The 24,242-nt window shown below is 58.3% G+C and overlaps 1 protein-coding gene across 1 annotated transcript in view; it reads left to right on the top strand.

Moving 5' to 3' along the window:
* The first annotated feature begins 6,649 nt into the window (after positions 1-6,649).
* LOC117875963 (receptor-type tyrosine-protein phosphatase V-like) overlaps positions 6,650-24,242 on the top strand; it is a 68,732-nt gene continuing 51,139 nt past the window's right edge. Inside the window, exons 1-4 of the mRNA XM_034767600.1 lie at positions 6,650-6,734; positions 20,590-20,667; positions 22,619-22,685; positions 23,707-23,973. Coding sequence (XP_034623491.1) covers positions 20,605-20,667; positions 22,619-22,685; positions 23,707-23,973 — 397 coding nt within the window. The 5' untranslated portion in view covers positions 6,650-6,734; positions 20,590-20,604. The remainder of the gene's footprint in view (positions 6,735-20,589; positions 20,668-22,618; positions 22,686-23,706; positions 23,974-24,242) is intronic.

Below are 24,242 nucleotides of genomic sequence, written 5' to 3'. Positions count from 1 at the left end.
CCAGAGAGATGCCCTTTCCCGGGTAGATGCAGGAGGAGAAGGGCGGCCCGTGAATTACGGCAATCAGTAAAAAGCAAAGGAAAAGATTCAGAGTGACTAAGGGATCTCAGCCAATCCAGGGTGGAATCCGGCCCGCCAAGGCTGGCTGATCGGCATGTTAGTCTGAGCTGTACTGGTGTGACAGGGAGCGTTTCTCTGGGTGTCATGAGCTGATAGCAACACTCAGAATGTGTTACTGGCCATACCCAGGTTTTGGAGATGTGGCAAAGTGTAACTCGCCCAGGGGACACTGTCACTGCACCAAGCAGCTTAGTCCACATGGCCTCAGTTCATGCTCCACCCCTGGTCTCTTTGGAGGTGCAAGAAAGTTCCATTCACTTTTTTGTGGATCCCACCAGCCAGGAGCGAGAGTGTTGAAATCCAGGGAGAGAGGCTGCACTCACGGGCTCTCTGCCTCTCCCCCTTGGCAGCTTCCCAATGCACCTTTGTGTTTGTACAGCGCCTGGCACAATGGGGCCCAGGTCCATGCCTGGGGACCACAGGCGCCACCACAATACAGATCAGAACCAAGACCTCTAATAAGGCATAGGCCAGATGCCACAGAGGAGATGCTGAAGGTGTGGAGGCCAATTTCAGCCAGAGCTACTGGAGAAACAGAAAGCCCTATGGATTCAAACAGTGATCAATGGCTCCATGTCTAGCTGGCAGCTGGTATCAAGCGGAGTACCCCAAGGGTTGGTCCTGGGGCCGGTTTTGTTCAATATCTTCATTAATGATCTGGAGGATGGCATGGACTGCACTCTCCGCAAGTTTGCAGATGACACTAAACTGGGAGGAGTGGTAGATATGCTGGAGGGTAGGGATAGGGTCCAGAGGGACCTAGACAAATTGGAGGATTGGGCCAAAAGAAATCTGATGAGGTTCAACAAAGACAAGTGCAGAGTCTTGCACTTAGGATGGAAGAAACCCATGCACCACGACAGACTAGGGACTGAGCGGCTAGGCAGCAGTTCTGCAGAAAAGGACCTAGGGGTTACAGTGGATGAGAAGCTGGATATGAGTCAACAGTGTGCCCTTGTTGCCAAGAAGGCTAACAGATCGAGGGACGTGATCATTCCCCTCTATTTGGCATTGGTGAGGCCTCATCTGGAGTATTGTGTCCAGTTTTGGGTCCCACACTACAAGAAGGATGTGGAAAAATTGGAAAGAGTCCAGCAGAGGGCAACAAAAATGATTAGGGGGCTGGAGCACATGACTTATGAGGGGAGGCTGAGGGAACTGGGGTTATTTAGTCTGTAGAAGAGAAGAGTGAGGGGGGATTTGATAGCTGCTTTCAACTACCTGAAAGGGGGTTCCAAAGAGGATGGATCTAGACTGTTCTCAGTGGTACCAGAGGGCAGAACAAGGAGTAATGGTCTCATGTTGCAGCGGGGGAGGTTTAGGTTGGATATTAGGAAAAACTTTCACTGCGAGGGTGGTGAAGCACTGGAATGGGTTACCTAGGGAGGTGGTGGAATCGCCATCCTTAGAGGTTTTTAAGGTCAGGCTTGACAAAGCTCTGGCTGGGATGATTTAGTTGGGGTTGGTCCTGCTTTGAGCAGGGGGTTGGACTAGATGACCTCCTGAGGTCCCTTCCAACCCTGATATTCTATGAGTCTATGAATGTCAGTTTGTGGGGGGAGGGATTTGCCCCTCCCCTTGTTTTAAAAATGTTCTATTTCATTCAATTTTTTGTTTGAAACCTGTCTCCCCACAAGAGCTGCCCCTGTCCAGGTTTTCCAGGATCTCCGCTTTGTCCGGGAGCTTAGAGCACGCTGCCAGCTGGCCTGTGTTCTGGGCTCAAGAGCATCCTGGATGTCTTGGTTGTTTGTACCTTAGTGCCCTAGTCCCAGCTCGAACCTGATCCTTTGAGGGTCGCTCCTCTCTCATCATCGCAGCCAGGACCCTGCCCGTGCCGCCCATGCCGTCTGGAACAGCCCTGACTGTTGCAGGGTGCAGCCATGAGGCAGCCCCGGAGCAGTCGCCAGCTGGTCCTTAGCCTTTTCTGTTCCATCCCCTGCCGCCACTGGTCAATCCCTGCGGAGAATGAGAGTGGAGAGGAGGAGCACTCAGATCCTGACTTAGGGGCCCAGGGCTAGATCCCCACAGGGCCGGCTCCAGCATTTCTGCTCCTAGAGGGAGTGAGGGACCTGCCGCCCCCGAATTGCCGCAGGTGCCGCCCCTCTCCCTTGGCCGCCCCAAGCACTTGCTTGTTAAGCTGGTGCCTGGAGCCAGCCCTGTTCTTGTGGGCCCCGCGAGGGATGGTCCAGCTTTGAGAGAGCTGGGACGATCACACAGGCATCACTAGATGGCATCATGCCCTTCTCAAGAGCCCTGTGTCACGGAGAGTGAGGGAGTCAGGGCCCTGCACCCCTCTTCCTGCGATTCACCGTAACTCTCAGCCAGCCAGTAAAACAGAAGGTTTATTAGAAGACAGGAACACAGTCCCAAGCAGAGCGTGTAGGTCCAACCAGGACCCCTCAGTCAAATCCTTCGGGGGGCGGGTGTTAGGGAGCTTAGACCCCTGCGTTTCACCACCCAGCCCAAAACTGAAAGCAAAACCCCCTCTAGCCGTCTCTCTCCCCCTTACCCTCAAGTAAACTCATCCCATACTATCCCATCCCCAGTGCAGACAGTCCCAGTAAAACTAGACGACATTCCCGGGTCAATCTGCCCTGCTCCCTACTCCGTCACACCCTGCTCCATCCCCCTGGGCAGGTGGGGGTGGCATCTCCCCAGGGCTTCCTTGTGCCCTGGGCTGAGCTGGCCCCAGTGTGAGGGGTGGAGCTGGGCAGAGGCAATAGCAGGTTCCCCGGGGGATGGGACCAGACGGTTGGTGGAACAGCTGCAGGGAACGCCACTGGGTTGACAGCTCCCAGGGGGCAGTGAGGGGAGAGGATTTGCTTGGGGGGCACAGGTGGGAGGCTGCCAAAGACCCTTCTCCCAGTTCTCCTGGTGCCCTGTGGCCTGAGCCTGGCGGATGGGCACCCGCCCAGCAGCCTTACTGAGGGGCCATCAACCGTGCTGCCCAGCAAATGGGCGGCATGAACGCTTCTTCCTGGGCAGTGACTCTGAGTGCCAGGTCCCAGGAAGCACCTGGCCGATCCCAGACAAACACTGCCTTGGAGCAGGGCTGCTCTCTTGCTGGGCAGGGGGAGGCGAATTCCCCCCTCACTCCCCTTCACACCCCAGTGCTCGAGGAGAGCGATGGTGCCAAGGTGTTTGGGAATCGTCTGAGCCGAGCCTTTCTCCCTTTGCTCCCTTGGGCCTGCCGGATTCCTCAGGGACAGGGCCTGGGGCTCGGCTGCCAACTGCGATGGCAGCTCAGGCTGTGCCGGGACAAGCCCTCCGCCCCAGAGGGCTGGAAAAGAGGAGCCGTGTTTGGAAACACTTTGCTGCCATGTTTGGCCTTGTTCTTTTCTTTCCCAAATATGATTTTTTTATTTTGTTTAGGATTTTCCAGCCAGCTCAAGTACAGAGCAAACAGCTGATCTCCCACCCCATGCCAACTCCCAGGTGAGAAACAGCAACATGGCTTCGGATTTCACATGAGTGTTATTATTAGAGAAGGGTCCCAAGGACTGACTGGATTTGTCAGTGGTACCTCTCTGGCCTCCATTGCTGTACTGGCCAAACACCTCACAATCTTTATCCTCCAGCCAGTGCCATTATCCCCATTTTACAGATGGGGAAACTGAGGCACAGAGAGGCTAAGTGATTTGCCCGGTTACCACGGCAGCCTGTAGCAAAGCAGGGACTTGAACAAGGGCCACCCAGTTCCCAAACTAGCACTCTATCTACTAGGCCATCCTTCTAGAGTCTGATTGATGCCCTTGGATTTTAACTGGGAAAGAGTCCAGCTCCCAAGTCCATGCATCAGGCTTTAAATGCCAATGAACTGTGGCCAGAATTGTCACAAGTGGCCACTGATTTGGAGAGCTTTGTTTCCTGGGCACCCGGCGGGAGACACTTCAGCTGTGGGCTCCCACACGCAGGTCACTCGGCTCTCCACCCCCGCCCCCCAACTGCCCCGAGTCCCTTGGCTAACCAGGGGTCCCTCTCCCTCCGTTTTTGTGCTGGTCTTGAGCCGTTCAGAGGTGAGTGCTGGCGGAGCAATTGGAATGAGTCAAGTGGCCCATGCACCGGCCAGCTCAGCCCACTATGAGCAGCAAGAAATCCCTTGGGGTCCCTGGTCTCTGTTCACCTGGGGACGCACCTGACCCAAAGCCCGAGCCATGAGTGGCTCCAACCCCCATGAGCTGTCCAGCCTCCCTCCACCCTGTTGCCTTTCCCCCTCATCTCAGGTAGCAGCAGCCAGCAACCCTGCAGCCTCCACCCTCTGAGGCCAGCCCTATTCATCCGGCCCCAGCTGTGCAAACAAGCCCTGGCTGGCAGCCACACACATCTGACTGCCCTCATCTAGACGAGGCCGTGGCCCATGCTCCCTGGCCCCTGCTGAACTACACCCGAGTACCTGCCTCTCCCTGCATTGGGCCTGCAGCGCTTGGTGAGCCGCCACCATCATTAAGGCAGTGGAAATAACGCGTCCCAGCGTGGCCAGCCCTGTGTAGTCTGGGACTGCCCTGCACCTGCATGTTCCCAGGGATGTCTCGAGACATGTGCATTAGCCTCCCCAGTGCCCCCTAGTGGTAGTGTCCCAGCGCTCCTCCTGTCTGACAATCAGGCCTCGCAACTGAAGACTGCAGGGTCAGGCCCCCGGGGAAAATTCTCTCCTTTCCCTTCAGAGTAAGAAGACGCTTGTCCCACTCCTCCTAATCCTGAAACTGAAGCTGGAGTCCCAGGACTAGGAAAGGAGCAACTCAGTTTTCCAAATGGGGGTTAGCAGGGAGATCTCTGTGTGAAATAATGCAAAGATGTCCGTGCATAGGGACAGAGTCTGCTCTCGGTGATGACAGCGCAGACACTCTGGATTGCCGCACATTTTCAACATTGGAGATTTTGTTTCTTGCCTTTTTTTCCCCCGTTTTGCTGCTGACCCGATAGAACGAGTGGTGTCTGTCTAATGCTTTCTTGGCTTTCCCCATATGGCATGCTGCCGCTTTGTAACTGTGATGAAGTGGGGGATTTTCATGCAGAAGAGTGGGACTCAGTGTCCCTGGGTGTTACTGGTTTAACGAGATGAGGGGAGAGGGAGTTTGTTGTTACAGACGACCGGAGAGAGAACTTGGGACCACAGCCGATGGCCTGGAGAATGGACATCCCAGCGACTGGTGACCTGATGACCCGGAGATGCAGCGCAGGAGTCGCAGCCTGTTCTGGCCAGTGGGAGGACCAGGGGCTGTAAAGAGAGGACCCCAGTGACCTGACCGGCCGGTTCCAGCCAGAGGGGGCCAGAGGACAGAAGAGAGGAGAGGAGGCCCAGGCCACCCTGTTTATGACCCTGTTTACCTGGAGAGAAGACAATGGACAGAGGCAGGGCTTGGGGCCGGTGATATCAGATGCCCAGCTGGGAAGCAGGGGGGCTCTGGGCTGGAGAGTGGGAGCAGGCAGAGCCCACCTGGATGCAGGGGAGACTGGGATGTGCTGGGCTGAGGGAGACCAGGCCTGCGGTCCTGAGAGTTTCCTGTGCTGTGTTCAACTCTCAATAAACCCTCCTGTTTTATGCTGGCTGAGAGTCACTGCGGTCTAGAGAACAGGGTTGCATCCACCTTTGGGGGGTGGAGACCCCGGGGGTCCAGAGCGAGTGGACTTCCTGAGGGGGTCCACGGTGAGAAACAGGTGTGCTAAGGCTCAGAGGTGCGGCTTAACCCCAGAGAGAGAGTGGACCCCCGAGAAGGGCTGTCTCACTGAGAGGGGCAACCCCCACGGACCGCACGGGGCCAAAAGTGGGCACGATCTGTGAGTCCGTGACAGTAACAGCAGAGGATGTTTGGAAAATTCACAGAGTTTCATTTTTCTGTTGTCCGTGTGGTAAAGGTTCCAAACCTGGAGATTTTTTGAAAAAGTTACAAAGTGTGGGAAAGGAGGTGGGTGTGTGACCAAAAACCCAAAGAGGGGAAAGATGGGGGGAGAGCTGGCCCATGCAGGGCCCCCAGGCCTGGAGGAGGAAATGTACCCACCTAATCCTAGCTAGTGGGAGTGAGTGTCTCTGTGACCTGAGCACAGGCCTGGGAGTCAGGAGACCAGTTCTGCCAGTGCCCCCTGCGTGGCTGTGGGTGGGCCTGCGTGCCTCAGTTTACCCATCTATAAAATGGGGGTGAGCATACTAAGCCTGGAGGTGTGTGAGGCTTACCCACTCGTTAGGGTATCTCCTTGGCATCCAAGCCAGTCACCTGAAAGGCCCCGTGCTGGCGTGGGCTCTGTAAGAGGCAAGGAAGCCTGTGTGGGGCGGCCAGGGATGCTGCCAGTGGGAAGTGAGAGGAGTGCCCAGCCTGCAGGTTTGGGGGGTGACGCCCCTGGGCTCACGGGAAGAGCCCAACTCTCCGCCCCCTCCCAGGATGCAGAGTGCCATGGTTACCAGGCAGTAGTGGACGCCCCCGTCCTGCTAGTTCCTCTTCTGCCTCATCCTGCGGCTGTGGGGAGAGGAGCAGGGCGGGCCCAGGCGGGACTCCACAGGGGCCAGCTCAGACTTGATTGCCAGAGAGGCGAGGCAGGAGAGAGCATGCACCACCAGCACTAGTGTCACCAGGAGAGCCCCTACTGGAGCGCCGACCGGGGAGTGCCAGCCAGGGAAGGTAACCGCATCGCCCCCTGCCTCGGCGAACCCCTGAGCAGGGAGCATGGGGGCTGGGCCTGGCTCCTTGGGGGAAGTATCAGTTCCAACTCTGAGCTCGGTCATGGAATGAGCCAAACCCTGTCGGATCAGGCTGTGGCTGGGCTGAGCTGGGCTAGGTGGCCCCGTAGGGGCACTGGGACGGCCTGCCACTAGGCTCCTGTTCCCGGTGGGAATGGACAGTCTCACCTTGGCTTCCCTGAAGGGCGCGGTTCAGGGACTGCAAAGCACTGCTGAGCCTTAAAGCAACCGAGCCGACACAATGCCCCCTTGGTGCCCATTCACGCCACTCCTTTGGTGCCACCCTGCACCATGCGCCTGCGAAGTGGCATGCTGTGAAAGAGCCCAGCAGCAGCAGGCATCATCCCTGCTGGGTTTGGCCGTGCTGGGCTCAACTGGGGGCCCTGCTGGCCCTGGGAGGCTGGCGGCACTGCTGGGCACAGGGCCCCTGCCCCTTCGCTGTGCTGGGGAGTTTGGCGCCAGGGAATTTTTCCTGTTGCTGGGGGTGAACTCAGCACTGGGCCATGCAGGGAGGGGAGCACGCCCTGTCACCACCAGGAGCATGGAGAGCCAGAGGGACCAGGCATGGGGGGCACCGTTCTGCACCCTGTGTGTGCCCTGCTGGAACCAGGGCAAGAGCGTCACGTGACACTCTGCGCCAGCCCAGCATGGCCCTTCTCGGCCTGGCCAGGGGGCAGTGACGCCCGGCCCACACCGGCTCAGCACAACCCCTGCCAGCTCGGGGACGCATGACTCCTGGGGGAGATCAGCTAGGCCCTTTGCTAGCTTGCTGGGTGTGGACTCCCTCTGACTCACCAAGCCGTGGTACACCTGGTAGCGGGGCCGCATGCTGCAGGGGCTGCTGGGTCCCCACTGCCCAGCACCTTGGCTGGTCCTTACAGTGAGCTCCAGCGGGTGCAAAGCGCTGCCGGGCATAAGGAGAACGTTTCTCATGCTCAGCACGGCTGTACATGACGCAGGCCTAGGGAGCTTGCCTGGTAGCTGCAGCATCCTGCTCTTGGGTTCCTCTCTCTGCCTAAGGGCTCCAGGGGAGGCAGCACAGCCTAGTGGATAGACTGGGACTCAGGGTGCCTGGGTTCTATTCCTAGCTCTGGCAATGGCCACCTGGGGTGCCCCAGGCAAGTCACTTTGCCACCCTGTGCCTCGGTTTTCCCATCCTGGCCTCCTTTGTGGAGTGCTTTGAAAGCTACGGATGAGAAGCGCTAGGGACTGCATAGGCGCTCAAAGGGTTAAAGCGGCTGCTGTATCACAGCAACCCAGGAGCGGGTTCTGCCAGGCTGATACCCTGGAGCTAGTGCTGGGTGTCAGGTCCACACCCTAGGCAGTGTTCATGCCTGATGCAGCTGTATCCCTCCCCCCGCCCCAGGGCACTGCAGATTATACAGCACACGGTGCCTGAGCCTGTCAGAGGGGAGGGACCTGGGATCCACCCCCCACCCCCTCCGGCTGACTCCACATGCTGCCTGGCTCCCCAGCTAGGCCATGCATTTCCCCTTGCCCCAGACGCTTTGCTGGATGGAGGAGCCTGGCCCCGGGAATGGTTCTGCTCCCCTATTGGGCTTCGTAGGGCCCAGTGCACAGCCTGGGGGTGGCAGGACTGTGCTACATGGACTGGCCAGCGTGGGAAGGGGGCTCGGCAGTGGTCACTGGCTCCCCTAAGGACCCGGTGGCAGAGCAGGGTGAGCTTCCGTACTGTAATCCTCCGGGAGACGCTGGATGGGAGCCTGGTCCCTTCCGCGCCCTGGCACTGGAGAGTCTGGGCACATGCGTCTCCGAACAGGCCCTCCAACCCAGGGAGAGTCCATCCCTCCCAGTCCATCCCCTGCCTGCGAATGGTGCCGCCAGCTTCCGCCCCGCCTTGGGCTAGGCCTGTGCCATCCCTACTGGGCGCAGCCCAGGCCAGCTGCCGGGCGAGCAGCTGGTGTTGGCATGTGTGAGTGGCCCCAGCAGGTATCAGAGGCAGCTACTGATACACAGGAAAGGAGCAAGCCCCTTTGGATGGGTGGGAGGGGCTCAGGTCATTGGTCATTATGTCCCCACTGGGGCAGCTGCCTGCCTTCCACCATGGCTTGGTTCCCACCAGCATTGCTGCCGTGTCCTTGTCCGTATCTGTCTCTCCCTGCTGGCCTGGCCTCCTCTGACTCAGCACAACGCTACTAATCCTGAGCGGCTCCCCCCTGGGCCCAAGCTGAGCGGGGTTCTTCCCAATGGGCGGGTGGAGATGCAAGTCACAGTGTGAGTGAGTCACTAGCTCCGAGCGAGCCCCTGGCTCCGAGGTCCCTGGTCTGACTCCTGGGCACGGCAGGCCAGGCCAGTTCATTCAAACCCCTCTCAGCAGAGCGTCTGTCCCAGCTGGCGGCTGCTTGGTGGCCCGGCTGTCGTGAGTGGGTCTGGCAATCACAGCGCAGTTCCTAAGTGTCCTCCCCCCCAACCTACCATCACCGTGCCCAGGAACCGGCGCTCCCAACTCTGGCCACCGCTGCTTTCAATTACGCCCGGGGCTGCTCGGGGGCTCCACCCCCAGCTGTGGCAGCTTTTGCTGCTTTGTGGGAAATGTGATGACTCAGCAGCCCCTGACTTTCCCGGCCTGGTTCCAGCCGCTGGGCGGAGAAGCCTCCCAAGATTGTTTTTGGGTCAGGCACAGCTTGAGGTTTTGGTGTCGGCGGGGGTGGGGGAGTGGCGGGGGACAAGAAGGGAAGTTCTGGCTTCCGCAGATCCTGCAGGCTTTCCCAGCACCCGGCCTGCATGGCTGCGACAGGGCCATGCAGCGAGTGGTGCATTGCACCCGGCTCAGCCCTAATGAGAGGCTTGTTCACTCCTGTAGGGATGGCTGCAGCTGCCTGCCACAGCCCTGTGGTGCGGGGGACTGGGCCGGGACTGACCCTGGCTCCACATCGGGGCGTGTCCATATCAGAGTGCAGCTCTGAGTGAGTGGCTTGAGCTGATCTCAAGAACGGGGCTGATCCAGACCCCTTGAGCTCTGGGATGGCTCCGCTCCAGAGCTCAAACTCCCCACAGCAGGAGCGTTTGGACCCAAGGGTTTGGTTCTGGGAGGCAGAGTCTGGAGCCAGGGAATCAGATCCAGCCTGTTCCTGCCCTCAGTGAGGCTGGGTGGAGATGGGTGGCAGCTCCATCCAGGCAGTCTGACACCCCTCCCCGCTGCTGTTCCCTTAGATTTGCATCCATTTGCATGATTCTTCCCTGCCCTCATGCTGAGAGACAGGGACATGAGACACGCAGGAGGGCTGGGGAAGATATCTCAGCCCAGGACAGGCGCCCGGGGGGCACTGACTAATACCCCAGGGGCTGGTATCCACTCACCTCCCTGGTCGTGGGGGCACTGACTAATACCCCAGGGGCTGGTACCCACTCACCGCCCTGGTCGTGGGGGCACTGACTAATACCCCAGGGGCTGGTATCCACTCACCTCCCTGGTCATCATTACGGTTCTTTGCACAGGCTCCTCTCCCTTGATTTCCAGGTCGGCAGAGCAGCCGGTTCCATTCCTGCGGCTGCCTGACAGCACGTTGCCTTTGCTGCTCCATCCCCTGCCCCCTCTTTAGACCCTGACTTTAGCAGGCTCGAGCCGTTTCCGGGGCTCCGCACACCTGCCTGGCTGACTAAAGCCGTGGCCGATGGTGTTTCTCCGCTTGCCTGCAATGTGAGCAGTTTTGATCGCTGCAGCTGGTCGAGTCCAACATTGCAGGGAATGTTCAAGGGCCCCCCTGGGCACAGCCCTGTTGATTTGGGGGAAAACAGGAAACACCCTTTACTCCTTGTGCTCACTGCTGAGAGCCCCCTAGCAGCTGTGGGGCAGAGAGAAGAGGGAAGAGCTATGCTCAGCAGGTGAGAAAGGTCATTCCTTCCTCCCACCTAGTGCTGTCTCCCCAAGGCCTGCTCCCTCTGCCCAACTCTTCCAACCCAGGGGGAAGAAAGGTACTTTGGAGGAGGCCCCACAGTATGGGGGGAGGGGGTGCAGGGAGGGTGAAATACAGGGGGTGGGAGGGTGGCAGACAGAGAGCTTGTGAGGGTGGATGGAGGAATGCAAGGAGAGGGCTGAAGGCTCACTGTGAATGGGGCGGGGCAGAGGAATGGGGGGGGATCGAGGGGAGTTACCGAGACTCAGTGGGGCAGGGAGATAGCCAGCACCAGACTGGGAAGGGGTCCCAGCGGTTCCTACCTGCTCCCTGGTGCCATGGCAGCCATGCCAGCCCCTCCAGGTCCCACCCTCGCCTCCCTTCTCCCCCCCCCCCCGGGCGTGCATGAGTTTATATGGGCGGAGCCCCCATAATATTTCCACTGTGGAGGTGCTAACCCTTCCTGCTCCCTCTGGCTGGGGCCAGGAGCCCCTGGTGTGTGCAGCGAATTCGGGCACCAAGCTGCAAAGCGTGCAGCCCTCTGGTTTATCTGCTTCGCACAGAGTCCCGCCCGCTGTCCTGTCTTCACTCGGGGCACCCATGCCAGTCAGCGCCCAGTCCTTAGCCAGCTCACCTGGGTTCTAATGGCTAGACCACTAGGCTGGGGCTCAGGAGACCAGGGCTGTATTCCCAGCTCTGCTGGGTGACCTTGAGCATGTCACTTGCCCTTCCTGTGTCTCAGTTTGCCCATCTGTAAAATGGATTAATGATACTGACCTCCCTTGTAAAGCACTTTAAGGTATATAGATGAAAAGATGACACGAGCTAGGGATTATTAATTATTATTTATTATATGAGTTGCCTTGCCCCTGGCCCTCTGCTATAGCATGGAAACCCTGGGTTAGCTTTGGAGGTGTCTTCTTTCTCCTCAGCTGCCATTTCATTTAAGTCTTGTGTATGCTGGTTGACTTGTGAGAGCGTACCCCGTAGGCCATGCCGTGCCTAAGACCGACTGCTTCGAAGAGGTTTAGGTAGAAGAGCTGCACTCCATCGGACAATGAGCATTTCTCCATGGGCTGCTTCTGCACCCAGAGAAACAGAACCAGCTACTGCAATAGTGCCCTCCAGTGCCTCGATTCTCAGTAATGTCACCCAGATTTTTAAACCATCTGTTTCAATCATCTCTGCTGCCATTATTAACACCTGGGTAGTGGAAAAGGTCTTTAATGTTCTGAACTTTAATGTGTCAGGCTGGCCTCAAAGCGTGTTTGTGAGTAAACACTTGAGCATGCCTTGCTGTGACTCAGTCACATAACTCAGGAGGGATTTTTTTTACAAACACTGGGGATTTGAGGATCCCAAAAGCATGTGATTCACCAGGGACGATGCTATTTGCAGCTCACTAGCCAATCAGGGAGAAGACACAACAGTAACAATCCCTAGCTCTTATCTAGCCCTTTTTATCACGAGATCGCAAAGCTCTTCACAAAAGTCAGTATCATTATCCCAGTTTTACAGATGGGGAAACTGAGGTACTGAGCAGCAAGGTGACCAGCCTGAGGTTACCAAGCAGGCCCATGGCAGAACCAGGACTAGAACCACATGATAGCCAATACTTAGGTGACCAAATACACAACACACACAATTGCTGTGGCTGTTGTTTATGTTCTGGTAGCAGCTGGAAGTCCCAAATCCAGATCAGATTCCCCATGTGGTCAGGCACTGTACCGGCATAGGCAAAGGAGACCCCCCAGAGCTTACAATTTAACTAGAAGAGGCAGATAAAGTACTTTACAAAGAGAACAATTTGGCTGGCGGGTGGCAAATGGGATATTAGGTCTTGTTTGAATTTTTAAAATGGGGGGCTGTTGTGAACTAATAGGGCATAGTGAAGCACAGCTGCCTCATAGTGCCTCCTTCTGCTCAAGTGTGGCACACTCTGCCTCAGTTTCCTCCCCCCCAAGTCAGGGAGGTCTCCTCAGCTCTCCACACAGTGCTCTGTGCTAGAGAGGCAGCTTAGCCCTCTGGCCACGTCAGAAACAAATCTGACCTCTTCCAGGGTAGCAAAAAGTCCAGCCTAGGAGTTCCCACAAACAAGGAGGTTCTTCTACTCTTCAGAGGCTTCCCTTCAGCCCACCCTCTAGACCCTGTTCCAGCCCCTTTCTGGACTATCTTTGAGAGTCTTTCTGGTTCCAGTATAGAGCACTGGGCTACTAGGCTGGACCACCAATCTCACCCCTGCTAGTCTTTGGGCCTTGCAGCCTTCCCTGTCCAGTTAAGAGCACTGGTTCCCCTAGACTAGAGTACCCAGCCTCCTGCAGACCCCTCCCCCCCCATGAACCAGCCCACACCCTAGGATTCCCCTCCTTAGGCTGGCTTGCTGAGTTCAGCCCTTTTATAAAGCCCAGGTCCTCCTCACCTGACCCCCTTAGGCCACAGGTGTGGCTGGCCCCATTTCCCCTTGAAGGGAGGGGGAGAAGAAGCAATTCCTTGGAAAGGCAGATCTGCTGGGGGCAGTTCCAGCTCTTAGCCTCCTGGGACTGACCCGATCCCTACCTTCATCCTGGCAGCTAAGGAAGGGCTGGATCCCTTTCTAATATGTTACTAGAAATCAGGGACTGCTTGCTAAGTGTAAGTCCTGCTATTGTGGGGAACTTTCCCGGCTTCTGCACTACTCTGGTGAAATGGGCTAGTGGAAGGATCTGAGTTCTTGCTCCCACGTCCTTTACCCAGAGGCCTCCCTGCTCTCAAAGACTCCCCTTCCACCCTCCTGTGTGTGGCAGAGTCCTCGTAACCCCGACAAGGCTGGGCCCAGGATTCCTGGGGGGCTCAACCCCCAACCCTGCTGTGGTCCCCTAAGTCGGGGCGAGGGTGTCCCCACTCCGGAGTGCTGTCTCTGCACTGGACACTTCCCTAACCCACTGATCATTTCATACAATTTAAAGCAAATACAAGTTATTTAATCAACAATTAATTTAAAAAAGAATAAAGAAAAAGTTAAAGGAAAACACATCACCCAGCTCTGTGGCTGGGAACATTACAAACAGTGGCTCTGGAATGTCAGGGCAGTTCACCGTCTGTTCCTTGTAGGTCGCAGGTCTCCTTCTCAGGCCTTGGCTGTGCTGCAGGGGGTTGGACACTTGCTCTGGTGGTGGCCACACACCTCCGGGCTTTGGGTGGTGGGACCCTTCTTCCCAGCGTCAGCCCCCCGTCGGGTTAAGATCCCCCTCCCAGTCTGGCCTGCACGGACCCTTGTCTGGGGGTATCTTTCTGCGCTGGGCCCTTTGCCCAGGGTCCCCCCCTTGGCTGGCCCCAGTTGCTCACCGCACCCAGCTTCAGACTGCTCCAGCCCCAGCTCCACTGTTCTAGCTCCAGTTCCACTCTGCCTCAGCACTGCTGCTCTGCCTCCAGCCCCTTGGGCTGCTTTGCTGGCCCCTCTGGCTCTGTGGCTGCAGCTCTGCTCCAGCACAGGTCTTCTCTGTGGGCTGCTTCTGTGACTCCACTCCCAGCTCTGACCTGCCTCCTGGGCTGCTTTCTGGCCCCTCTGGCTGGCAGGGTTCTGCTCTCTCCTTAGCTCGGCCCCACTCTGTCTGACCCAGGCAATTCCAGCCTGTCCCCCTGACAATCACGCTGACCTGCAGCATTGGCCTCTCCCCATTCTTTTAGTGCTGGGAGCTAACCAACCAAAACACCTCCACTGAATGTTAGTAAGGGGGTCCCCTTACATAAGCATGAAAGGGGGCTTGATCTGTCCCACTTTTATGAATGATGTGCTGGCCCAGATGGGAGCGAAATCAGATAGGAAGGAGGGTTTGTGGTCCCAGAATGCACATCTTTGTGGGTGGGTTAGTGAGAGTGGGGCAGACTGTGGGGCAGGTGCCTGGGCCTGGTGAATGCTGCAGGGGTCTTTGCTCTGGTTTAGCTGTAACTGGGAGAGGGGATCCCAAATCAGTTGGAGACAAGACCTATGGCTTAATTCTAGCCCCCCCCCCCCCCGAGCCCTTGGCTGCCACTACCCAGGAGAAAAGACACTGGGAGATCTGGTGTGGGGGAGGGGGATGCCTGTAGACCCACTCAGTATCCCCCTGGGAAGCATTAACCCCTTCATGCCAAGAATGCCTGGGCTATTCTACAGGTCAGTGTAATCCCTGGGGTGTCCATCCCTCCTTTGCTCTGTCTGTCTGACTGTCACTCCCTCTCCTTCTTTAGTCACATGGGTCTAGCCCTGGGCCCCATGGGGATAGGCGCTGTGCAAACACAGGACAACGAGAAGTTCCCTGTCCCAAGCAGCTTACAGTCTACCCACAATTGCTGGCCTGGTCCCTCAGCATGGGACTGGGCTGAAGGGGGAATGCTGTATTCTCTGGGACTGTGCTGCAGGATTTGAAACCCTGGGATCTGTCTTCACTGGAGTGAAGCCAGGCTCTTACCCGGGTGTTGCCCCCTCCTGTCCCCCCCCACAGTCTTCTCACCCGAAGGTGCTGGTGCTTTACACCTGGCCTAGGTGGCATGGGCGAAGTCTGCAGTGAAGACAGACCCATAACCTCTGGATGGGCAATAGAGATTTACCCACGGTCTATGGCTCCCTCTGCAGATCTGCGAGAGGAACACAGCTTCTGAGCCAAGGAGCCCCCATAAACCCCAGCCTCCCATTGTACCCACACTGCAGCTTTGGGCTGCACGCTCCACAATCCACCTAGCCATTGCATTGCCCAAGTGACATGAGCCCTGGCATCCCGCCTGTTCTGCAAAGGACCCCATGGGGGCACAGAAGGAGCCACGCAGCGCAGCTGGGTCGGTGCTGTCCCTTTCCACTGAATGATTGGGGATTAGCCGCTGTGTCAGGAACCTGTGACCCAGTGCTTTGATCTGCATTACCCTGCACCCCTGTAGTGTACAGGCACCACACCCCACTAAATCCAGTGTAACTCCACCTGTGTCAGTGGGAGGCGGAGAGGGTCGGGTCTGTGAAGGTGCATCTTTGTCCTGCGGGACTCCATTCAGCTAAGAAGGTATCTTGTTCTTGCTTGGTCCATTGCCTGCCTGCCCAGGGAGAATGGTGCCCAGTGCTGGATGCTGCCAAGTGGGGCTTGCAAAGGGGGAGAGACCTGGGGAGTAGGGGATGAACCACTCAGAGCCAGGCCTGCGAGTTCCATCCATCTGGGTGAGAGACTAGCAGAGCAGCAAGTGCCCCGGCATGACCCAGCCAGCTCCCTCCGCTGGCTCTGTGCTGTTTAGGACATCAGGGTTCAGATTTCAGAGTAGCAGCCGTGTTAGTCTGTATCTGCAAAAAGAACAGGAGTACTTGTGGCACCTTAGAGACTAACAAATTTATTTGATCATAAGCTTTTGTGGGCTACAGCCCACTTCTTCAGATGCATAGAATGGAACATATATTGAGGAGATATATATACATATACAGAGAGCATGAAAAGGTGGGAGTTGTCTTACCAACTCTGAGAGGCCAATTAAGTAAGAGAAAAAGGGTTCAGTTGTGGTCCCTCTCTGACTCAGCCCCTTGGATCTGCACTTCCCCCTGGCCTGCAGGGGATCCTCCCTGCAGCCGAGTGACCTGGCATGGCAAGAGGGTGTGTTCCCGGCTGGCTGAGCCGTGCACATCTCAGATCTGGGGGATTCCCTTCAGTCCAGCAGGGAGAGAGTTAGAAGAGCTGAGCCTAGTGGATTCAGGGGCAACTACAGCTGGAGCTTTATCGGGGTGGGACCTATTCCAGTGGGAGGAGCATGGCCTAGTGGTTAACATGGGGGAGGGGGGGCCAGTCAGGAGTCCTGGGTTCAATTCCCAGTCTTGCTATGTAGCCTGGAGCAAGTTGCTTCACACGTGCCTGCGTGTGTCTGTTTGCCCAGTTGTGAACTGGGGGTGGTGATCAGTCCTGTCTCCCCGGGGGCTGAACTCATTAGTCTCTGAAGTGCTTTGAGCTCTGGCTCCCAGGGAGAGGCGGGAGCATTTCAGTTGTGGAAGAGGGGAGGACGTTTGAGAGGAGCTGGGCCTTCCCTCCAGACGGGACGGGACAGGCCAGGCCCGCCGCTGGCGAGGAGAGCTCAAACTGCGGCTAAGGGCAGCATCTCCATCAAGCCAAGCAAGGCAGGTACAGCCCAGACCTCACAGGTCATGACCTCAGCGAATGAACTAGTCCCCACACTTTTCAGGGGCCTGGAATTTCCTGCTGTGCTCAAAGACAGTGGGGCCTCACCCTTTGCTCTGTACCCGTGGCTGCCCTGGGGGAAAGACACCTGCTTTGTTTCCTCATGGAGTCACACCCTCCTAACGTCACCTTCGGAGAAGGGGAAAACCCAGGGGCAGGGAGCAAGCTGTAGAGGTTTCAGTGCAGAGCGGATTCACCTCCTAGCGAGATCCAGGAGCAGCAGAGCGATGCCAGCACCCACACTCCAGCACGCTGCCTCCAGACAGGTCAGCCACTGCATCCCCCGCCTGTCTCGCCGCATCCTCCTCTAGTCCAGATCTCCGGCTCCCACCCCCCATGCATACAGCTCTGCACTACCTCCCCCTAGTCCAGTCAGGGGCTCCCCAAACAGCTGGGCTGCTGCCCCTCAACCCTACCCACTGGCCCCTCACCTATCCCAGCCCTGGGCTCCCCACTCAGCTCTGTCTCTCCCCCTCAATCCTGGCCCTATTCAAGCCCCAGGCTGCCCACGCCGCTCACCCTGTTCCTCTTCTCCCTCCCTTGGGGCACCCCTCGCTGTCGCTGTGGCTCCCAGGGTGTCCCCCATGCCCCATCCCTGTGGACCGCCTTGCTGCACGCCTCGTGTTCCCACCACACAAACCTGTCAAGCGACATCAGGCTCGACAGTAATGTCGGAAGTGTCTGTGCGAACGTCGCAGGGCACTGGATGAGCCGAAATCCCCTAACCACGCGAGGCTGACGACCGTGCCGTTTCCAAGGGAAATTTAAAGCCAAACCTCTCCTGGCTGCAACCAGGGCGTGCTGGAAAGGGGCCTTTCTAAACAGCCTCTGACTCAGCCAGCCGGCTCCAGCAGCCGGCCCAAACCCCGGCCAATGGAAAGAGACTCCAGCCCCTTGTCTGCCTGCCAGCACCCAGCCCTCCCCGTGACTTCCTACCGCCCTGCAGAAGGGGCCAAACCACGTACAGGGATCGCTTTGCTTCAGGCCACGTGTCCTCTGCTTTAGGAACAGATCCCTGCCTACTGGGGGATCCTGCTCGCACTAGTGCTGGCCACACACCTGGCAGGTGGTGGGGGGGGGGAGGCATCCTGCAAGCAGGGGGGCATCTTGGCAGTGTCCCCTTGGCTTTTCCTGGGGCTTCAATGTGCACTGGCTGTTTGTAGAGAAACAACTAGGGAAGCAAAGTACAAACCGGAAAGACAATTTTCCTATAATTGTTCCCTGTGAATTGCTACCTGTGGGTATCTAGCTTCCTTCCTTTCTACCTGTTGATCTCCTACCCTGTCTATCCTCTCCAGTCTATCCTATCCACAGTAGCGCCAATGAGGGAGGATTCTCATCGTAGGTATTAGTTGGTCGATGTTCCCCCTTTCCTTGCTGTGCACCTTCCAGGTGCTCCCCACGCCACACTGGGATCTGCGCTCCGATTCTCCTGATCCCGTCTTACTTCTCCAACCACCAGATGGGACCTTTCCAAGCTCAGCCCCTAGGCCTGCCCTGCTGGGGCTGTTCGCTCCTTCCTGTCTGAGTCCCAAAGGAGCAGTCACGACGCTCGGGTATTTTGGTCCCCAGCAGCCTGGAGAATCAGGCCAGGCCCATGTTTAAGGTTCTTTTTAAAACTTCTTGCCACCATTAAACTCAGTGTCTGCCAGTCTGGGCTCCCGTTGCATTTCCCATGGGCTCCATGTCAGGCATGTGCTCCGTGTGTTAGGGCCCTAGGATACACACTGTGGGAGCTGATGTTGCAGAAATCTGTATCTGAGCAGGAACATCTCACTCTGGCTCCCATCAGGTGGAAAGGGACAGGTTGTGGGGGGGCCCACTAGAGCAGGCCCCATGTCCTGGTGTAGCTGGAGCCCAGGACGGTGCTGATCCAGCCCTGGTAGGGTCTGCCTCCCCCCAGGGAGCCACCCCCAGACCTGGATGATCCCAGGAATCCAAAGGAAGCCAGGACCATCCATGTCCCCACTCTGGCTGTGACCCCCATCGGTACCCGCTCCCTGAAGTGTGACCCCGGGTACCCTTGGTGCCTTGGCAGAGCTCCCAGGCCTGTGACCGCAGTCTGGGACTCTAGTGACTATTCTCCTTTTCATGGATTTCTGTGAGCAACTTCTGTGAGGCTGGCACAGTGGGCGTCTGGCCTCACTCTCCCCAGTGCAGCCCCAGACCAGGCAGCCAGAGCTGCACATGGCCTGGGCAGGGCTAGGGGGATGGTTCAGAGTCTGAGGGGGTGTTGGGGGCACAGTTCAGAGTTGGCAGATGGATTTGGGGGGACAGTTTGGAATCTGGGTGTTGGTTCAGGGAAAAGTCTGGAGCTGTGGGAGCTGGGCTTGGGGCAGGTGCTTTGGCGGGTTTGTGGGGAGCGGTTCAGGGGAGGTGGATTGGGGGGACAGTTTGGAGTGGTGTTGGGGCAATTGTTTGTTTTTTCTTTCACCTGAATCAGATCCCAAGCCCCGTCCTGCTTTGGCTGCTGCCCCAGGCGTGAGGCTACCAGCCGCCACCTGGTGTTGGCAGAATGGCCTGGGTCAGGCTGGGAACCGGGGGCCTTTGGGGCAGCTCTGCTCTGCATGGCCCCCATCACTGGGTGGCAGGTTCCAGCCCTTCCAGGCCCTGCTTGGCTCATGTCTGTGTCTGGGTGGGCAAGTCCCATGTACAGCAGGCCCTGTGGCCCATGCCAGCTGGAGGGGGTAGCTCTGGCCCAGGCAGGGCACCAGGCCTACAGGATCTGGAGGGGGAGTCCGCTGGGAAGTGGGGCTTGATCATCCCCTGCCCCACCAAGTTCTCGGGCTGCCTCGGGACCAGCCCGGCGGCTCGTCCCATTGCCCGGCCGTGTGGGCTCCTAGCCGAGCGTTGCCAGAGCAGCCATGCTGGCTATTGGGTCACACTCCCCTGGGCCGGGTGCTGCATGCTGCACCAGTTCTGGCTAGCCACGTCTTTGAATGCTTCCCCTCCCCCCAGCCTCCTTCAGGAGCCCAGCTCAGCCATCCTGAGCCAGCGTGGAGCCAAACGTGCTGTGTCAGCCCAAGACAGACCTGTACACCACAGGCACAGCTGGCCTCAGACTTCAACCCGCCTTTCCGTCGGGGAGGTGTGTGTGTGGGGGGGGCGGGGACTGCCCGGGATGCTCCCAGGGTACGTTCCTCTCCAGCTGGGAGCCCCGGACAGTCCCCTCCCGTCGCTGCACCAGCTCCTGCAACTTCACAGGACTCCTTCTCCCAGCTGGAACAGGTCCCGGAGCCCTGGCTACAGAGCTCACCCAGAGGCACACACCCGCCCAGAGGTACACCCCCCCACCAAGGCACAGCCCAGCACACTGCAAAACAGACCCACGTAGGCAAGGGACACACACACACATCCACAGGAACACACACAGAGGAACATTAGAGGCAGACTCTTGTAGACAGGATACAAACACCCAGGGGAATGAACACACACGAAACTCATGCACTGAAGAGATCTCTCTCACACACACATACACTTACACACACAGACAGGAGCACAGGCACTGGAGATCTCTCTCTCTCTGACACACACAAAATCCCCCCTCAGCTCTCTCACCTCCGGCAGGCACACAAGGCCCCCGCACACGCACAGCTGGCTGGAGTTTGCCCTGAGCAGGCTGGCGCCAAGCCTGTAGTCCCACTGATGTCATCCCGTCCCATGTGAGCTTGGATACCATGTGGGGACGCAGGCCAGAGCTGCCACGGGGAACGGAGCTGGCCGGGGACAACTGCACCTAAGAGGGGACCAAACTTTCTGTTCCTTTTCTCCCCAGCCCACCTTGCTCCTGATGAAGCCACAGCTGCTGCTGCCCCTGCTGTGGGCATCCTGGCTCCTGGGGACCCTGGCCGAGGTAAGCCTGTGTCTCTTGCACCCCCTGTTTCTCCGCAGAGGACGCTAGCTTCAGGTTTCAGGGCTCGCCTGCCCCGCTGGGGAATGACAGCATTCTTGTGGGCTGCCATTTCAGCTGCACAGCTGCAGCGCATTAGCAAGGTTTGCAGCCACAGGCTGGCTCCTTCCTCCTCCTCTCCCTCCTCGGTGCCCTCTAGCCCCTGTAATCAGAGCTGGTTGTTGTTGCCACGACTTCGCTTGGGGAATCGGCTGTTTGCAGGATGTGTGTGTGTGCACCCCGCCCCCCGCATACACACAAACACCTCCCCATGGTCCAGGGCTGAGGCAGGCAGGGGACCCAAGAGGGAAGAGACTCCAGAGAGATGATCAGTTCTCTGCTGCCTGCTGGGGGCATGGGACTAAGCAGAGCCACTTCCCTTAGCACCGAAGGAGTCAGTGTCTCCGATCCAGGGGGTGGGGGGTGCTCCCAAGAGGGATTGAACATCCGGCACTGCTGTTGGGGGGCACTGGGTGCTCCAAGCTTCTCAGGCTGCTCAGTTTGCACCCTGCCCCCCATCTGCCTCTTTTCCCAGCACCTCCAGCCCAGGCGGTCCCTGGGGGCTGGCCATAATTATGTAACACATTTTGGGGGTGATTTTCAAGACCTACCCCCCTTGTGACACCGAAACAAACATGCAAAATGAAAGACCTGCAGACTCTCTAGCGCCTCGGGTAATTTATGGACAGCCCCCCGGCCGCAGTGCCGACACCTTGATGGCAGGCGCGGAGGTAGGGGGCAGACAGGAGCCGACTGGCCTGATTTTTGGTTGCCAGGGACCAGTGGCTCGGACAGGGGTCATTCAGTGTGGCTGGGAACAAGGGCTGAAGCCATCACGGCTCCTGCTCCCGTCTGGCCCAGCTTGGGAGTGGCTGTGGGGTGTCCTTAGTCCAGGTCCTAGGGCACTGACTGCCTTGCGCCCCTGCTGGGAGAGGCCAAGGTCGGGGGAAGCTGTGCGGGGTGAACTCCCCTCTCCTCCCTAGAGGTGAGACCCCCTCCATCCCAGCCAAAGTCAGCCCTGGTGTAAATCCATTGCCCTCGGTGGAGCTGTCCTTGCTTATGCCAGAGCAGAGTTTGGCCCTGCAGGGCCAGGGTGGGGGAGGGACGAGTCTCCAGGCTGTCAGCCCTGCACCTACCATGGGAGGGAGGAGGGGATTTGCTTCAAAGGGAGTGGGTGTGTTGGGAGTCACTAACGGGGAAGGGGTTCTGGGGCAGAGACCAAGGTAACCAGCTTTGGCTGCCTCCCCGCTCATCCTCCTCCCGTGGCATCTGGGATCTCGGCAGCTCCATCCACGCTGCAGATCCTGCTGTGCCTGGGCACTCCAGCCCCCTCCAGACCAGGGGGACTCCCCCCTCGGGGCCCCAGAGCCTGGGCGAAAGGCCTGGGCAGCCCAGGGCTTTGCATGGGGCAGTCTAGGTCCCGGCTGCGCTGCCGAACGGCGACGTGGACAAGCCTGCTGTGACTGCACCCCCAGCCCCATTAGTGCCATAGAGGGAGCCCTTATCTCTGCTTGCCAGATACCCCGGGCTGTCGCCATAGTGATGCTGGGACCTGTGAGCAGGGAGAGTCCCAGAGCCCCAGCTCCAGCCCAAGGCTAAGCATCTACACAGCAATTAAACAGCCCCATGGCCCGAGCCCAAGTCAACTGACTCAGGCCAGCTGTGGGTGTCTGATTGCAGTGTAGACGTACTCCAGGTGATGGAGAATCCGCTGCATCCTAGGTAATTGGTTCCAATGGCTAATTCACCTACTTGTTAAAAATCTGCACCTTGGGTCTAGCCTGAATTTGTCTAGCTTCAACTTCCAGCCATCTGCTCTCCTGCCCTCGTTAAAAAAGGGATCAGAAACCTCCTCCTGATAGACTGTGTCTGAGCCACCTCACGGGTCTCACTCACACCGAATCCAATCCCACAGGGCGAGGGTTGTAACCGGACCACCTCCGAGGGGCATGCAGGAGCCGAAGCGGTGCCTGGTGAGAGAGGTGAGCAGCAGGGAGTTCTCCTCCTCTGGGGCTGGGCTGTGAGCTGGGCTAGCTCAGGGAGCGTCTCTTTAGCTCTTTATAGGCCTTGCTTAAGGCTCATAGTACTGCTAGGACAGGGGTGGGCAAACTACGGCCCGGGGGCCACATCCAGCCCTCCAGATGTTTTAATCTGGCCCTCGAGCTCCTGCCGGGAAGCGGGGTCGGGGGCTTGCCCTGCTCCATGCAGCTCCTGGAAGCAGTGGCATGTCCCTCCTCCAGCTCCTATGCGTAGGGACAGCCAAGGGGCTCCGCACACTGCCCCCGCCCCAAGTGGCTAGGAACCACGGCCAATGGGAGCTGCAGGGTCGGTGCCCGTGGATAGGGCAGTGCGCAGAGACACCTGGCTGTGCCACCATGTAGGAGCCAGAGGGAGAACATGCTGCTGCTTCTGGGAGCTGCTTGAGGTAAGCGCTGCCCAGAGCCTACATCCCTGACCCCTTCCTGCACCCCAACCTCCTGCCCTAGCCCTGATCCCCCTCCCACCCTCCAAACCCTTCGGTCCCAGCCTGAAGCACCCTCCTGCACCCCCAACCCCAACCCCACCCCAGAGCCTGCACTCCCAGCCGGAGCCTGCTATACAATTTCTCTACCCAGATGTGGCCCTCAGGCCAAAAAGTTTGCCCACCTCTGTGCTAGGAAGTAAGTATCATAATGAATGGATTAGTGTAGATGTCACCACCACCCTCTGCTGGATGGTCTCAGAACTCCTTACTGTGGGTCATAGGCATTGCCCTGTTAGTAACTAACGGAGCAATCGTGCAATTTTGCCTGAGCGAGCCGAGGTGCAGCCTGCGTTGTGGTGGGAATGACCGTTCCCTCCCACTGGCCGAGGCCCTAGGCCCCGCAGAGCTGGGAGAAGGTGAGACCCAGGCCGGCGGGGGCAGTGCTTAAAGTGTGTGGGGGAGGAGAGTCTCAAGGGGTCGCAGACTCGACCAAAAAAACCAAAACCAAATTAAAAATGGAGCTGGTGTTGATTCTGCAGGGAGCCTCCTGAACGTGAGCGTCAGCAACCAGGGCCGCCCTGACTCCCTCTTCCTGTCGTGGGATGAGCCGGACGGGGGTGCCCTGGGCTACACCCTGGCAATCTACACGCTGGAGCCGGACGTGCTGCTGCAGAACGGATCGGCTGGACCCAACGCTACCAGCTTCCAGTTCCAGGGGCTTGTCCCCGGGGCAGGCTACAGCATCGAAGTCACTGCTGCTCTGGCCTGCGCGGAGGCCTCCAGCCAGAGAGTCAGCGGCCAGACAAGTAAGGGCTCCCTACGTTCCCCGCTGCTATCACCCTCCCCTGCCCCAGGTTGGAGTGATGTGAGCCCCGAGGGGGGCACTGAGAGAGCAGGTCTCATGTTACCCCCAAACCAGGGGCTGTGATTGCAACTGGCCCTTGTATAGGAGGAGCCCTTTTCCAGAGCTTGCAAAGGGCAGAGGACAGGAAAAGTCCTGCATGGCAGAGGAGAAGGGGACGCAGGATGAAGCACTGCCTGTCCTCCCATTAGTCTCCCACCCCCTCCGGGGTGA

This window comes from Trachemys scripta, chromosome 4, assembly GCF_013100865.1.
Source record: "Trachemys scripta elegans isolate TJP31775 chromosome 4, CAS_Tse_1.0, whole genome shotgun sequence".
In the NCBI taxonomy this organism is placed as follows: Eukaryota; Metazoa; Chordata; order Testudines; family Emydidae; genus Trachemys; species Trachemys scripta.
The sequence above is the reverse complement of the archived record's forward strand: the minus strand, read 5'-3'. Positions and strand labels throughout refer to the sequence as shown.